We start from the raw sequence: 16680 nt of genomic DNA on the forward strand, positions 1-16680 counted from the left end.
AAAAGTGACTTATGACCTTAAGTGAAACTTAAGTGAGTTTTGCCCAATTTTATGATCTCAGATAAGTGAATCACTGCAGTTGAAATAGAATGAATAAGCTGGAAGGGACCTTGGAGGTCTTCTAGTCCAGCCCCCTGCTCAAGCAGGTGAACTTATACTTTCAGATAAGTGGCTGTCTAATCCAGGGGTCTTCAAACTTGGCAGCTTTAAGACATGTGGACTTCAACTCCCAGAATTCCTCCTCCAGTCATGTTAGCTCAGGAATTCTGGGAGTTGAAGTCCACAAATCTTAAACTTGCCAAGTTTGAAGACCCTTGGTCTAATCTCTTTGTTATTAAGTTACTAATGCAGTTGTGAATTGAATCTGGCTTCCCCATTGACTTTGGTTGTCAGAAGGTTACAAAAGGTGATCGCATCACCCCAGGACATTGCAACGGTCATAAATATGAGTCAGTTGCCAAGCATCTGAATTTCAATTGTGTGTTCATGGGAATGCAGCAATGGTTGTAAGTGTGAAAAATGGTCATAAGTCACTTTTTCCAATGCCGTTGTAACTTCAAACGGTCACTAAATGAACTCTTGTAAGTCCAGTACTACCTGTAAATGAGCGAGCAAGCTATGGCTCTTCCAGCAACAATAACCAACATCATAATCCAATTATAATTTCCAGGATCCCTTTAGTGATAACAGGCCAATTGCATCCCTGCAACGTTCGTGGGAATAGGGGAAAGACAATCCAGTTATCGGGCTTTGGGTGTCTCGCTGCAATTTTCCTTTCCTGCTCTCACCAAGCAAATTGTTTGGGACAGGATGCCAGGAATGCGGTCCAAGCTGCACCACAAATACAACCACACAGTTAAGCCAGAAAAGCAAAGAAAAGGAGCAGGAACTTCACCCTGGGAAATTACTCACCGAAAGCCTCTCCCCTTCAAGGCAAGGGGTGCACAGGCTTGTCTTCTTCAAATAGGAGCCTCACCCCATCAGATCAGTCCCTTGGCTTGAAATAATGTTGTCTTTAAAGCCAGAGTAATCAAACAACAATCCGCCTCTGTTGGGGATGGATGGTGGCTGAATGCTCCCTTCGTTGCTGTGATTTTAATGTTGAAGTCACTTCCCTGAACCAGATTTGACTTTTTCTTTTCTCCAAACCACACCCTGGGCCCGTGGCTTTAGCCGCATTCAGCTGGGATGGAAAGGGCCTATCTCTGCCTTTGTTTTTGTTGAGAAACAGGGGCACAATATTGAGCTGAAGTTTCCATTTCCTTAAGGTCTCCGATGAACACAAAAGGCTGTTCTGGATTCATGAGACCATGATTTATTCCAGCATTGTCAGTTCTTGGATAGTCATGGAATCCAGGCTCATTCAACTGATCTAGCAGAGTTTTCCTTGTTATGCAATATTTGTCCCAATACCTGAACTTCATATGAAAGTCCTACAAGATCTAACTGATCTTTGATTGACTGATCCAGTCCAGCATCATACATTGGGCAACTATATGGTTTAAGGAAGTCCATCAAGGATAAGAAAGTCTTGAATAGAATATAGAATATGGAATATAGAATATAGAATACAGAATAGAACTAGTTCTATACCTGTGTTTCACTATGAAATTATGTGATCGGGCTTAGTTTTTGGGGAGGAAAATTCGTTTCAGGCGGGGAGGGGGAATAGAACTCCTTAGCATCAGAGCGTGTTAATAATAATAATATAGGAAATACTAATGCTCTGATGGTCATTTTGAAAAATTCTTTCTTAGTGAGCACCTAGAACCCAAGAGAAACATACATGCCAAATTTCAAATTTGTAGGCTTTACGGTTCTGGAGATTTTGTGATGATGCGTGAGTGGTATTTCTCAGATAGATAGATAAATAGATGGATGGATAGATAGATAGATAGATAGATAGATAGATAGATAGATAGATAGATAGATAGATAGATAGATAGATAGATAGATAGATAGATAGATAGATAGATGGATGGGTGGACGGACCATTTCGGACAAGTGACTGTCTAGACTCTTCTTAAAAACCCCCAGTGATGGAGAGCCCACCATTTTTGGTCGCAAGCTGTTCCCCTGGTTAATTGTCCTCACTGTTAGGCAGTTTCTCCTTAATTCCAGGTTGCTTCTCTCTTCTGATTAATAATGGTTGGAAACTAATCAAGGAGAGAAGCAACCTGGAATTAAGGAGAAACTGCCTAACAGTGAGGACAATTAACCAGGGGAACAGCTTCCTTAGCATGGATTGTAGTTGGGGTAAACAATGCATGAATGTAAAGATTCTAATTATTATGGCAGATCGGAATTGTCCTTGAAGACTTGCAAGATTCTGCTAATGTAGCTTTACAATATATTTACGTAATTAGCTTATCTGGTTCTGTTTCCTGTCTGGTCTACCCTGAAGGCTGAGATCAGTCGTGCAAGTCTGAAACTACTACATTTTTCCCGCCATCTCCTACACAGCCCAAGGAACTAGGCAGGGCTCCTACTGAGCCTGTTGCCCCACCCACTATTCTGCTGCAGGCGATGCTGTCTCTTATCTGACAGTTCCCTAGGGAGCATCTCTTCACTCGATCTCCCAAGGTCTTTCCCACAGATGTTTACAACATGAAGAGGAAGAGTAGGAAAACAGTGGTTTCCTCCCACCCCACTGGTTCATTGGGAAAGTGCACGGGACGAGGACAAACAAGGCATCAATGGGGTCAACAGAGGGGTGCCTCATACGAAGGCCCTCCCACCTAAAAGGAGGTGAAAGCCTCATGGGAGGGGATAAGGAAGCAAAGAATTTACTAGTCAGAATCCATGATTGATCACAGTCTGGAACGAACATCTGACCGAGCAACGTTGCCAAAGCTGAAGAATGGGTTGAAATCAGGGGATGGGCTTCGAAAATTTTAGCAAGGGGTTCTCTGTCCAGTTGCTGGGTGGGTGTGGCCATGGTGGGCGTGGCCTAGTCAGTGCGCCAAGTATCATCCTCACAAGAAACGCGGCTTCGTTTTTTGTGTGGAAGAGTTTGCTAAACTCAGCTATTAGGTGTTGAGTCTTGTAATTGAGGATCCCGCTGTAGAAGCAAGATAACTACAGAAGCTGTAGACTTATGACCACAGTTGAGCTCAACATTTCTGTTGCTAAGTTAGACAGTTGTTGAGTGAATTGTGCCCCATTTTATGACCTTCTTTGCTGAAGTTGTTTAGTGAATCATTGCAAATAAATAAATACAAAATTATGCATATAGCCGCATATATTCTACGACACAGAGGAACAGTCTAGTTTAGATGTATACATGTACTTGGTGAGAAAAACGAATCTTGCAAGTTTATCAGATAACAGATAATTAGAGGTGGAAGGGACCTTGTAGGTCATCTAGTCCAACCCCTGCCCAAGCAGGAGACCCTACATCATTTCTGACAGATGGAGTCTAATCTCTTCTTGAAAGTCTCAAGGGATGTCGCTCCCACAACTTCTGGAGGCAACTTCTGTTCCATGGGTTGATTGTTCTCACTGTCAGAAAGTTTCTCCTTATTTCCAGGTTGAATGTCTCCTTGTTCAGTTTCCATCCATTCTTCCTTGTCTGGCCTACAAGTGCTTTAGAAAATAGCTTGAGACCCCTTCCTCTCTGTGGCAGCCCCTCAAATATTGGAAGACTGCTATCATGTCTCCCCTGGTCCTTCTCTCCACTAGACTAGCCGGATGGCGTAGGGAACAAAGCTGTTACAGAATCTGTAATTGCTAGAAATACTCTAAAAATACTGCCTCGTTTTATTTGATGAGGGGGAAAATGTTTCATTGCACGAGGTCTCGTTTCTAGAGAGCAAGTATAGGAGGCTTCTGTTGTTTACATCTCTTTGGTAGCTTTTCACCTTTTAAGCTTTGCCTCCGGACTAATGAGATTACTTCGTTTATCATCTATAGAGTATTCTGCGAGGAGGATTAACAGCTGTTGGCCTGATGGGAACCTGGCAAGTCCAACAGGATTCCTGTGCTGTGTTAGCAGCACTGCGACAGGCAGAAATTAGCTAGGGATGCCTGCTAATCTGGCCATGAAAATTCAGTGGATGAGAAATGCTGACACTTTATTGGTTTATGTCCGTTAGGTTCCAAACTCCTCAGCTTGCTAGAACGTAGAAGTGGCTTTATAAAGTTATTATTTTCTTTGGCAAACCTGGAGTGGGTATGGCTTGATTATTCACATTATATAAGCTCAACCTACAGGGAGTTCTCATTCGAAGCTATAATGGCGCCGAAAAAAGTGACTTACGAACGTTTTTCACCGTTATGACCATTGCAGTATCCACATGGGTCACACAATCAAAATTCAGACACTTGACAACTGGCTCACGTTTACAATTGTGGTATCCCAAGGTCACAAGATACCCTTTTGAGGCTTTCTGGCAACCAAAGTCAATGGAGGAAGCCAGATTCACTAACAACCGTATAACTAATTGAATTGAATTGAATTCTTTTTTATTAATTTTTTTTATTTCTTACACAGACATAAACAAAACATCAACATAAAACCATCTTTCAATTACATACACTATGGTGGTTGGTACAAATCTCTTCTGCACAATCTCTGCAGTCCTTCCCTTCTAATTAATCCTCATACTATAAATCCTCTCTCTATATTTATATTATTATCATTGTTAATTACTTGCCAGACTGTTACTAATATTCTATCATTTTATGCGAGCACCATTTTTACTTGACCTATTTTATAACATTCATTTCATCATCACTAATCTATTCAATAATAATATAGCCTTACATTACTTTACCTCCACAATTCTATTATACTTAAATTATAGAGTATTATAAAATATTTCATTTGCCTGTTTTTTTCTCTAACCATTGATAAAATAAATCCCCATATCTTATAAAATTGTTTAACTTCTTGCCCTCTAATTTCAAATGTCAATTTACTCATTTCTGTGCACTCCATTATTTTCTTAATAACTTCATCTTCCATTGGGATTTTCTCATTTTTCCAGTTTTTAGCAAATACAATTCTAGCCGCTGTTAATACATTTACAAGCAAATATATCAATTCTCTATTGTATATTTCAGAATAGAATTCTTTGTCATTGTACGTATATACACAGTATACACATACAACAAAATTCACATAACACCCGAGACCAGACTCAATATGCACACACACATGACAATCCCCCAAAATACACCCCACCCACCAAAATACCCCACCCCCTAAAAACACACAAACATCCACACAACAGACCAAGGAATACTGTCCAACAGCTCACTGATGCTGGTCCTTAAGTTCATTGTTAAGCGCAATTATAGCTCTGGGATAAAAACTGTTCAGGAAATGTGTGGTCTGAGTTTTAATTGTTCTGTATCTTCTGCTAAAAGGCAACAGTTCCACAAAGATTGTGAGCAGGATGGGAAGAGTCTCTGAGAATATTGTGCGACTTCCTCAAACAGCGAGATGCGAAGATGTCGTGCAGGGCCGGTAACTGGAGCCCGATGATATTCTGGGCAGTTTTAATGATTCTCTGTAGAGCTTTTTTGTCTGCTACAGAGCTGCTCCCCTACCATGCAAGAATGCCGTATGTCAGGACACTCTCAGTGGTGCTGCGGTAATAGGACCGAAGTACATGCTGAGATAGATTTATCTTGCTTGTTAACTAATTTAACAACTGCAGTGATTCACTTAACAACTGCGTCCAGAAAGGTCATAAAATGGGGCAAAACTCCCTTAATGACTGTCTTGCTTAGCGACAGAAATGTTGGGCTTAATTTTTGTTGTAAGTCAAGGTCTACATGTGTTGCATCTGAAAGATATTTGCCCATGGCGGCTTTGTGAATTTGTCTGAATCCCAAGATCCAATATATATGTATTAAAATAACAAAAAAAAACAACTCTTGCACCATTCACAAGGGATGCATTATAACTGGTTCATAACTCCATAACTGGTTCTGGCAGGGACATCTCCTAAAATTTGCTAATTTGCCATGTTGCTATACAGAAAGTTGGTTCAGAGCAAACTGTTATGCTTTGCCGGTAGCCGATGCAGACGGCAGCGGAATCGGGCAGTGAGGAAGAAACGGAACCAGTCAGGGAGTCTGGGCAAGGACTTGGACGAGGGTCCTGCATCCGATCCAAGGATGGGGCCAGGGCCATCTGGGAGTGGGGTGCTGCATCTGGAGCCTTTGGAGTCTGGCAGCAGCGAGGCAGAAGACCCAGGGGAGCCTGTTCCCAGTGCACATGTGCACAGAGCTGCTAGAAGGTGAGAGCAGCTGAAACAAAAGGGGCGACTCAGGAGTAAGGCTGGGAGGTGATTGCCCGTCCCATAAGGGATAAAAGTCAGGCCTAAATGATGAAACCTTTGCAGGAAGCAAAGTAGCTCAATCAGTTCCAAATCCTCCTTGAAGCTCTGTATATTTTGGTTGTTTTTTTTCTTGTACTTTGGTTGGTATCTTTTATAGTTAATTTGATACTTCTGTTTTTGGCCTCATGCTACAGAACTGAAAGGTGTGTGCTTATCTTGGGGAACTGTTTTAAGTTTAGTTCTGACTGTGAATGGAAACAGTTCCCAGCGTTGCAATAAAATATGTTTTGCTTTAAAAACAACTTTGTGATTAATTGATGAATTGATGAAGCCTGAGTCAGAACACGAACGCTTGTCAAAATGTCATCCAAGATACAGAACAGAACATTTTTGGGAATACAAACCTATGCTCAAGGACAAAACCTGTCCTAATATGATGCTGTTACAGGGAGTCCTTGATTTACAACCATTCATTTAATAACTGCTCAAAGTTACAGCAGCACTGACAAAAAAGTGACTTATAACTAGTCCTCGCACTTAGAAGCACTGCAGCATCCCCACAGTCATGTGATCAAAATTCAGGCACTTGGCAACCAAGCATGATTTGCAGTATCCCAAGGTCACATGATGATCCCCCCCTGTGTGACCTTCCCAACTGGCTTTTGACAAGCAAAGTCCCACAATAGGGTTCACATTCTACATCTCTAAAGACTTCTTGTCAACATTAGATACGTGTTAAATTGTGTTTGGATAATAGTCCAGGGTCTGATTTTGGTCTCCTAGCTTCGGTGGCCTTACCATTCTTCACGCTGTTGGTTTGGGGGACTTTGCTTTTCTAGTTGTGTTCCTCCCTTAAGATTGGCCAGACTTGGAAACCAAAGTTGTGAAGACTAAAATTAATTTCATTAGAGGCTTATAGTAATAGAATTTTGCAAGTTTGAAAGCACCTCCCCTCTACCTTCCTTTCTCTGCAGGAGAAATGGGCAGGGTCAAGTCTGCAACTTTTTCCCAAATTACACTTCTGCTGTGGGATCAGATCTCCCTTATCTGACCAGGGCCTTGCTTGTAGCTCCTCCTCTTTGTTATTTATTTATTTACTTATTTTGTTTGTCAAGCAAGTATGAGATAACAGGTATAAGTATAAATATGATTATGAATACATGATATGGGTACAAATAAAAAGGAGCATTCAGACAGGCACAGTAGGCACATTGGTGCACTTATGCATGCCCCCTACAGACCTCTTAGGAAATGGGTGAGGTCAATAGTAGACAGTGGGCAGTCTAAGGTCTACTGTCTAAGGTCCCTCAAGATTATTGGTACAGTCCTAAGAATCTCTGCCTCTATTCCAGGGGTGGGCTGCTACTGGTTCACACTGGTTTGGACGAATCGGTAGCTAATTTATGGCTGGTTCAACAAACTGGCAAATCCCACCTCTGGCTGGCCCCTCCCACCCCGCCCTTCCCCTCCCAGGAGTCTCCACGCAGCCTGTTTTGGATGCCAGGTAAGTGCAGGGCCCATGTGAAGGCTCAGGGAGTGTGAAAAATGGGCCTCCTGGAGGCTCCAGAAGGCCAGAAATGGGCCTGTTTTTGGCCTCCAGAGGGCCTCCGGAGCCCGGGGAAAGCCGTTTTCAGCCTCCCGAAGGCTCGAGGAAAGCCTCTGGAGTCCGGGGAGGGTGAAAACAGGAGGATGACTAGGCCATGCCCACCCACCAACTGAGAACCAGTTGCTGAAATTTTTGAAGCCCACCCCTGCTCCATTCCATCTCCGCCATTTTTTTTAAAGAACAACCAACCGAACAAATCCAAAGTATGTCTATGGGAAAGAGTTGCAGGTGGCATTATTTAAGAAGCAATACTGTGTGCATTTTCCTGCTTGCTTGGCAGTTGTAGTCGATGTGGCAGCATTGACTCTTCAAGGTTCAAACGTAGCCACTTTGCTCCTTTCCCCACCCCGAAAACAGCCTTACTAAGACTCCATTTCGTTTGGCAAGGCTGAGAAGGTGGGTGGACACGCACACACAGCTACATCCATGCATGTTGCTAATCAAGTTCCACCCTTGGCAAGTTATTAAAATAAATCATAAAGCAATCCATTTGTAAGCACATAGAAGACAATTGGATAATTACAAGCAGCCAACAGAGATTACTTCAGGCAAATCACGTTGAACTCGATTTCCTTCTTTGAGAAGGCAGCTGGTTTGGTTGGTAATTAAACCGCAGGAGTTGCCTCTCTCTCTCTCTTGTTATAAAATCATCAAAAGGTAGGGATTAAAAATAGAATATAAGCAATAAAGCCAGGTGGAATTAAAGGTGTTTAGAACCATAAAACTGTGTACAAAAAGCGAAGGTATCAACAAAATTTGAGAAACTACGTAACAACCCAGATTCTACTAAAGACCTGGAAGTAGACTTCATCCTGAGAGCAAAAAAATAGAGGTCAACTGTAATTGTGCAGAGAGGAAAGAATTCTGGAATTTAAATGCCCATATGAAGAATAAAAGTTAAAGATTTCCACTGTCCAGTTGTATCTGACTCTAGGACACTGGGCTATTTTCCATTTCTTAGCCACCATTGTCCAAAGATATTTCTGTGATCAAGTGGCCAACCTGACTCAGCTATCAGGTGTTGAGTGGAACCCTATTTCCTTCCCACTGAAGTGGTACCTATTTATCTACTTGCATTTGCACGCTTTCAAACTCTTAGGTGGGCAGGAGCCGGGACAAGTAATGTGAGCTCACCCTGGTCAGGAGCTTGGGACTCGAACAGGGGTCGTCAGTTCTCCAGATTCATGTCTTTAACCGCTGAGCCATCGTGCCACTGTATGAAGGATACCCTCTGAATTGCTGCTTTCTCAAACCCATCCTTGCTCAAAAGACCTTCTTAACCAAGTTCTCTTGCCAAAAACAATTCAAGAGGATTAACATATCATAGCTTGTCTTGCACAAATTGTTACTAAATATTTAATTTGACTAACAAGTATAAATCATTGCAACAACCAAGTGTGCAATGAGGTGAAGAGCAGAACGAACAACAGCAACAAAAAAGACTTCTGTGCATTATGTTTTATTTTTTTTTACTGAGAACACTAAGTCAACACAAACTGGGATATTTCATCCTCAAGCCCTACTGGGCTTCAAATATCAAGACAAACATATTGATGTAGGCATGGCATTTTGGCAGCCTATGTGGGTCCTATAGTATGTTCTTGGCAGGCATTAATAATATGACTAAATCATTACTAACGAAATAAATACGTTTTGCTCTGATGGCCACTTTCAAGTTGGCATGAACATTTCTGGTGTTCAATGATAGCTTCCATGATCCCTGTCCAACCTCAGCTAGAGCAGTTTTTTTAGACCAAGTTGGAAACCATTTTTGGCTCCACGAGCCCCTTGTATCTGCTGAATCTAAAATCATTTCCTTTCCCCACCATCTATACATCTATTCACTTCTAGAAACTTGAGAGAAGTAACAACCTTCCTCCTTGTTGGGCTTCTTACCAACAGCAGGAGTAGCAATCACAAGGATTTCTATAAATAGCCTTTTTATTTTTTCCATATTGTGTTCAGATGTAGAGCTAGGGCCTGACTGAGTAGCTCCTTTGAATTCAGATAGTGGAGACACAACGAGTGAAAGAATGATGGGATGGTTAATTCTGGGGGTCCACACAGGTCTTAGCGTTGCCAAGGTTGGCCTTTATGTGCTGTAGCGCATAAAGCAGAGGAGGAATTTTGAGAAATCATTGTTACCATTCTGATTTACCAGATTGACAGAGTTGGAAGGAACCTGGTAGGACATCTAGTCCAACCCCCCACCCACCCAAACAGGAGATCCTACACCATTTCTGGCAGATGGCAGTCCAGTCTTTTCTTGAAAGCTTCCAGTGATGAAGGTCCCACAACTTCCGAAGGCAGCTTCTGTTCCATGGGTGGATTATCCTCAGTCAGAAAATTCCTTGTTTCTAGGTTGAATCTTTCCTTGTTCAGTTTCCATCCATTGTTCCTTGTCTGGCCTTCAGGTGCCTTGGAGAATAGCTTGACCCCTTCCTCCTCTCAGTGGCAGCCCCTCAAATATTGGAAGACCGCTATCCTGTCTCCCCTGGTCCTTCTCTTCTCTAAACTAGCCAGGCCCAGTTCCTGCAACCGTTCATTGAATGTTTCAGCCTCCAGTCCCCTAATCATCCTGGTTGCTCTTCTCTGAACTCTTTCTAGAGTCTCAACATCTTTTTTATAGTGTGGTGACCAAAACTGGATGCAGGATTCTAGGTGTGGTCTTACTAAAGCTTTATAGAGTGTATTAGTATCTCACTTTCTTCACCCTTAGATGCCGGTCATCTAAGTTTAGTAAATTCAAAGTATCAACAGTTATGTTTTAGTACGGTTAGTTACTGACAATCAGCTTTTCAGTGTTAACCATCTTGCCATCAGTATTGTAAGTCAAAATATTATATGATGATGTTTTATATCATACAAAGCTTTGGTGGGTATTAGATCTTTATGTTGGATCTGGACATATAGAAAGTGCAAATACATCAAATTTATTCCCTTCCATAGACCTTTTGTGGCAGGCATTCAAACTTCCAAATAAGCTCTTCGCTTTTATTGTTTCACTCCCATACAATATGCATAAGGGAGATTCATTCCACCCAGTCGTATAAATGTTATCTGCATGTTGACTACAGCTTTCATATGTGCAATATACATATGTTGTGGTTCGCTGACAGCAGGTGCGGATGGCTGAGATTTCAGAGAGTGAGGATTCAGATGAGGGGCCTGCGTGTGATGCAGGGATGGGGCCAGGACCATCAGGGAGGGGAGTGCTGCCTTTGGGGATTGTGGAGGCTGGCAGCAGTGATGAAGAGGTCCCTGAGGAGCCTGTGCCCAGTACATGTGTGTGCAGGGCTGCTTGAAGGAAAGAGCAGCTGCAGCAGCACGGGTGACTCGGGAGTAAGGCTGCAAGGTAATGGCCCCTCCCTTAAGAGATAAAAGCCAGCTGAGAACCCGGAGTTCTTTGCAGGAAGCAAAGAAGTTTTTGCACTTCAAGCCTTGTGGAAGTTCGGACTATTTTGGTTTGTGTTTGAAGACTTTTTGTTTGGAATATTTCCTGGCAACTTAATCTAGTGCTTTTGGCAGCCTTGCACAACCTTGGCAAGGCTCGTTCTTATCAGAGACAATTCGTTTTAATAGCCTTTTAACTGTGAATTAATGGAATTTGCAGAGAAGCATTAAAAGGTTTTGCTTTTATCTCTGTTTGGGTGTTTGTTTATTTGGAACAAGGTTTGGGTCAGAACAACATGTGAAAAAATATTTTTAACCAAAGCTGTGGCATCTGGCAAAATGATATTATTTTTGGTGGTTTTGCAGCCGTCAAATTGCAATCTAGGTGACAGGAACAGTCCCCATGTTGCTTGCCTAAGAACGTTACAAAGCCCGGTTAATTCAGCCTTCACAGAAAACTAGGTAGGATTCTGTAGCTTACTTCACATGTTTTACATCCTTAGCTGCAAAGCATCTCTTGATGATTTTGCCTAGGTTTCAAACGGAAAATATTCTTCTTCCTGTCAAGCCTCCGTTTGCTGTCAGTGCTTCTCAAAGCATCTGCTCTGTCAAAGTATGGGGGTGGTGACTGTTTTTCAGATGACTCCTGGTCCCAGAATGCATTAATTCATCCCAGGAACAAACAGAAAGCAGTTATGGACTGGTATCATTGCAAAGCTGGCTTGTTGGATTAAATTTGAATGCCTTCAGAAGCGGTGGCTGAACTCCAGGGGAGATTGGGAAGGAATTATAGGCAGTTGTGTTTTCATGCCTCTCCTATCTCCCCATCACTTTAGCCTACAAGAACTGAATGTGCCGAGCTCCTGTCTTTTCGAACTTAACTTCTTAGCCGTTAACTCTTCCATGCAATAACTTCCAACGGAAAGCATATAACCCCGCATTGGAATCCTATTTGTTCCACTACCGCAGGGCTCTTCAAACTTGGTAAGTTTTAAGACTTGTGGACTTCCACTCCCAGAATTCCTTGTCCAGTCAAGTTAGCTCAGGGATTCTGGGAGTTGAAGTCCACAAGTCTTAAAACTTACCAAGTTTGAAGATCTTTGCGCTACCAGTTTGGTGATTGCATGCTTGCGCACACGTAACTTACGTGAACCTAACGCAGAGAGAGAGAGGGTTTTCCAAACACCAGCTGAGGCCTGCAGCGCCAATCAGCTGAGAGAATAAAGAAGAGACAACCGCAGGGCAGGTGGGGGGTGCTAATCCTGCGCTTGTCTCTTCTTTTTCCTCTCAGTTTTTTTTCCCCTCCTCTCAGCTGATCACTAGAGGGTTTTTTTTCCTACCTGTATGGCCAAACCGGTCCGAACCAGTGGTATACCACCACTGATGTAACCCCAAAAGAAAACAGATTGGGAAGGAAGGAAGGAAGGAAGGAAGGACGGAAGGAAGGAGAAAAGTATTAGAAGGAAGTTGCTTTCTTTATTTTAGTGGAGACATGAGTTAAGAGGACTGCATGCTGACTGCCCTCTCCCCATCCCTTTGATTTCAGAGTCTCCCCAAGAATGAGAAAGAGGGGAAAAAAAATTCATTGGCGACAGGAATACTGTTTCCACACATATTTATGCGCGAATCTTCAGCATCCACTTGTCAAAATGGATGTGTCAACTCTGAATCGAACCTGTCTGAGGCCAACTTCATAGTTGACACGGACTATGGGGAGAGGAAGGGACACGGTGGCTCAGTAGCTAAGACGCTGAGCTTGTTGATCAGAAAGGTTGGCAGTTCAGTGGTTCAAATCCCTAGCGCCATGTAACGGGGTGAGGTCCTGTGACTTGTCCCAGCCTCTGCCAGCCTAGCAGTTCGAAAGCATGCAAAAAATGCAAGTAGAAAAATAGGGACCCCTTTGGTGGGAAGGTAACAGTGTTCCGTGCGCCTTCAAAGGCGTTTAGTCGTGCCAGCCACATGACCATGGAGACGTCTTCGGACAGTGCTGGCTCTTCGGCTTTGAAAGGGAGAGGAGCACCACCCCCTAGAGCCGGAAATGATTAGCACGTAGGTGCGAGGGGAACCTTTACCTTTTTATGGGGAGAAGATGAGGGGCAACAGCTAGAAGGTCTCATAAAGAGCTTTTCCATGGGAATCAAAGACATCCCAGTAGGTGGCAGTTGGAGGAGGGGCAGAAGTGAGGGAGGGAGCCCACCACCTGCTTTGATTGGACAATGTGACCTGTGACACCTGGGCAGGGAAACTTTTGCTCTTTCAATTACGTGGTAATCATGGGAAATTTTTAGAGTTGGCTTTCACTAGCTGTGCCGATATGATGTGTCCAATAAACATGTTCCTTGAAGAACGTTCCTTCCTTGGAGCTCTGATTGCTTTGGATGTGTTACTCAGAATGCTGACAGGTTGGTTTAGACCAGGGGTCTCCAACCTTAGCAACTTTTAAGACTTGTGGACTTCGACATTCAGAGTTGCTGCAAACTTAACCCCTCTCTTCACTGTCTCAATTGTAGGAGCCAAATTGGTCGGATCATGGAGCTGTTGTCTACCCCGCACAGCATCGAGATCAACAATATCACCTGTGACTCCTTCCGAATTTCTTGGTCCATGGATGTTGGAGACCTGGATAGGGTTACCCACTACTTCATCGATTTGAACAAGAAGGAAAATAAAAGCTCCAACAAGTTCAAACACCGGGTGAGCCACTACATCGCTGGTGTAAATGTTGGTGTGCGGAGTAGGGTAGAAATCATTACAACATCTTGTCTCTCCTTGATCATTCCTTTGCTTCATAACTATTTTTTTTTTACTCCTGTTGGATCATGCTGGTGGAAGTTCTTCTTAGAAGTCCCCACCAGTTAGGAGCCTTCCAACTTGGTCTATGTTGGATTACAGCTCGGGTCGACAAAGCTGTCCTCATTTTCCTAAAATTGTTGTTGTTGCATTTTCAGCCCCACATGCACGCAACCTTTTCCTTCACAGCTCCGTACAAATGATAGCTGCCTTCCTATCTAACCAACATGGCTACTCCAGGGATGCTAAAAGCTTATTTATTACTGTGATTTATGTGCTTACTGTTCTGAAAAGCCTTTCAATTATACACCCAAACATCTGAATAGTTCGGATGAAGAGTAAACCATATAACCTAATTCCCCTTTGGAAACCCCCATGAGCATGTCTGTACTATGTCCTTAAGGTGGGTTATTAACGATTCTTCCGGCCCAAAGAACTATGGGAATTGTAGTTGCTAAACCAAACTAGAGTTTTATGAGATGGAATTTTCTCATCATTAGGGCTGATGGCAATTGGAAGGCCACATTTGTATTGCACAGGTTGCTTGAAAATAAATCTGGTATAAATATCATTCGTAGTTCACAATATTCTCAGGAAATTGACCAGCAACTATTAAAAAAAAAAACCATAGGTGGAGAGATAACAAGATCATATTGGAAACTTCCACTTGAAATTCTCGTGGTCAAGGCTGTACTTGATTTCTGGAATGGTTCATTCAGTTCAACTATGATAAGATCCAATCTTTCACCTGAACTACATTTCCCAAAGCCTACGGTGTTAGGAATTACAGTGGTACATCATTTCGGAATTCTTAGATCTCTTACCCCGATTGGTCTCATGCATAAAAGAAAATAAAATTCCTTTCCCCGACTGAAGTTGACTGATCCTGGAGGCTAACTTTGGTTACAGTACATGCTGGGAAAGGAAATCTCAACTTTCTCCGATCCTGAACAAGGATGCATAATTATAAAGGTAGCCCTCGACTTAACGCTATTCATTTAGTAACTCTTCAAACTTATAAAAGGACTTGTGATTACCCGTGGCACAAAGGCAACACAGTCAGATAATCAATAAGAGTCCCTTTATTAGCTCCAACTTTTCCCCCAATGTCCTGGTTACCTTCTGGCTGGAGAAAAATTCTCCCAGGAACAGCCTTTGGTTGCAGAGAATCAAGTCTAAAATGTGGTCAACAAAAACTCTAACTATAAATCCAGTCAAGGCAAAAGGAGGTAATTAGTCCAGCAGGACAGGAGCAAGAATTCCAGATGTGAAGGCACAGCAATAACTCAACACGGTTGGGAAGATGCCAGGAACACACATAACCAAAGTCAACACAAGATAAACTCACATTTGCTCCCAGCAGCTTTTGCACTCAGCATGCATTTCTTTTAAACTCCCTTCCCAGCTGTGGCTAATGAAGGGAATCAGGGCCCTTTCCTCCCCTGCAAGCCATGCAACCCATGTTGCTCCCTTCTCCGTTCCTCCCTGCGTGCCCTAGGATGAAGAGGGGGTAGGCCTGGGTCTTCCTCTGAACTCCCACTCCCTTGTTCTACCTCGGCTGGACTTTGCCCTTCCCCAGTTTCCTCCACAGCCAATGGAGCCACACTCCCATTCCCTGTCAGCTGTTCATCTTCCTCCTCGGATTCAGACTCCGACGGGGGCATAACAGCACTCAAAAAAAGTGATCAAAATTTGAATACTTGGCAACTGGGATGTATTGATGATAGTCGAAACATTCTGGGATCAGGTGATCACCATTTGTGACTTGAGCCAAGTCAAGGGGGGAAGGCAGCTTTGCTTAATGACTCTGTGTTTCACTTAACAACTGCAGTCCTTTCACTTCCAACCCTGACAAAATGGTTGCTTTACCGCCACCTTGTTTAGCAACGGAAATTCTCATCCCAATGATGGCCGTTACGTTGAGGAAGTCCTGTAAAAGCAATTTCGAAATGTAGCCACAGGATCAGTCAGATAGGCTCATTCTGAACCACGTTGCTCACATCTTCTTCTCCCTTCGAAATGGAGTCACTAATTTTGATGCGTCTTAATGGGGTTAGTTGCTATGGAAATGCTGTTTTGCATTTAACTAGTTTCCCCCCTTCCTGCAGTTAGCTGGTTTCCTCCACTTTTTGTTTTCCCCTGGGCTCCTTTGGTATGTGCTGTTGCCACAGAAACAATGCTGCAGAGGAATATTAAAACCCATTGGGGAGGCCTTGTTCTCTCTTAAAGCAATGTTCCCTCAAGTGTTACTCCTCGTGTCTGATTAGCTCACCCACTTCAGAAAACTTCATTTTTTTAAAAAAACAAAACAAATCACGGTAGAGACTACTTTTTCCTGAAGTGATCAACCTGCCCTTGGAATGTGCACCTGTATGCATAAATGGACGTGGTACACTTATGCTGCCCTTAAAAAACATACATTTAGAAGACGTCGTAAAAGAGGAACTGACCTGGGGCACTCACATTGCAGTATTGGTCAAAAGGGCCCCGCAGAGATTCTACTACCTGAGACTTCTCAGGAAACAACTGAATGAAAAACTGCTGGTGACCTTCTACCGTTGCACCACAGAGAGTATCTTAACTTACTCCACCTCTTTAGGG

General features: G+C 43.0%; 1 protein-coding gene across 2 annotated transcripts in view; it reads left to right on the top strand.

The window, feature by feature from the left end:
* Nucleotides 1-16680, top strand: part of PHYHIP (phytanoyl-CoA 2-hydroxylase interacting protein) — a 61490-nt gene that overhangs the window by 26012 nt on the left and 18798 nt on the right. Inside the window, exons 2-3 of one of the 2 annotated variants that reach the window (XM_087938856.1) lie at nucleotides 11656-11751; nucleotides 13800-13983. In XM_087938856.1, the coding sequence (XP_087794982.1) occupies nucleotides 13819-13983 (165 nt within the window). In that variant the 5' untranslated portion in view covers nucleotides 11656-11751; nucleotides 13800-13818. The remainder of the gene's footprint in view (nucleotides 1-11655; nucleotides 11752-13799; nucleotides 13984-16680) is intronic. The other variant, XM_087938855.1, reaches the window with a different exon arrangement.

Source organism: Pseudonaja textilis, chromosome 9 (assembly GCF_049901715.1).
Source record: "Pseudonaja textilis isolate UNSWEBS1 chromosome 9, rPseTex1.2, whole genome shotgun sequence".
NCBI classification, from domain to species: domain Eukaryota; kingdom Metazoa; phylum Chordata; class Lepidosauria; order Squamata; family Elapidae; genus Pseudonaja; species Pseudonaja textilis.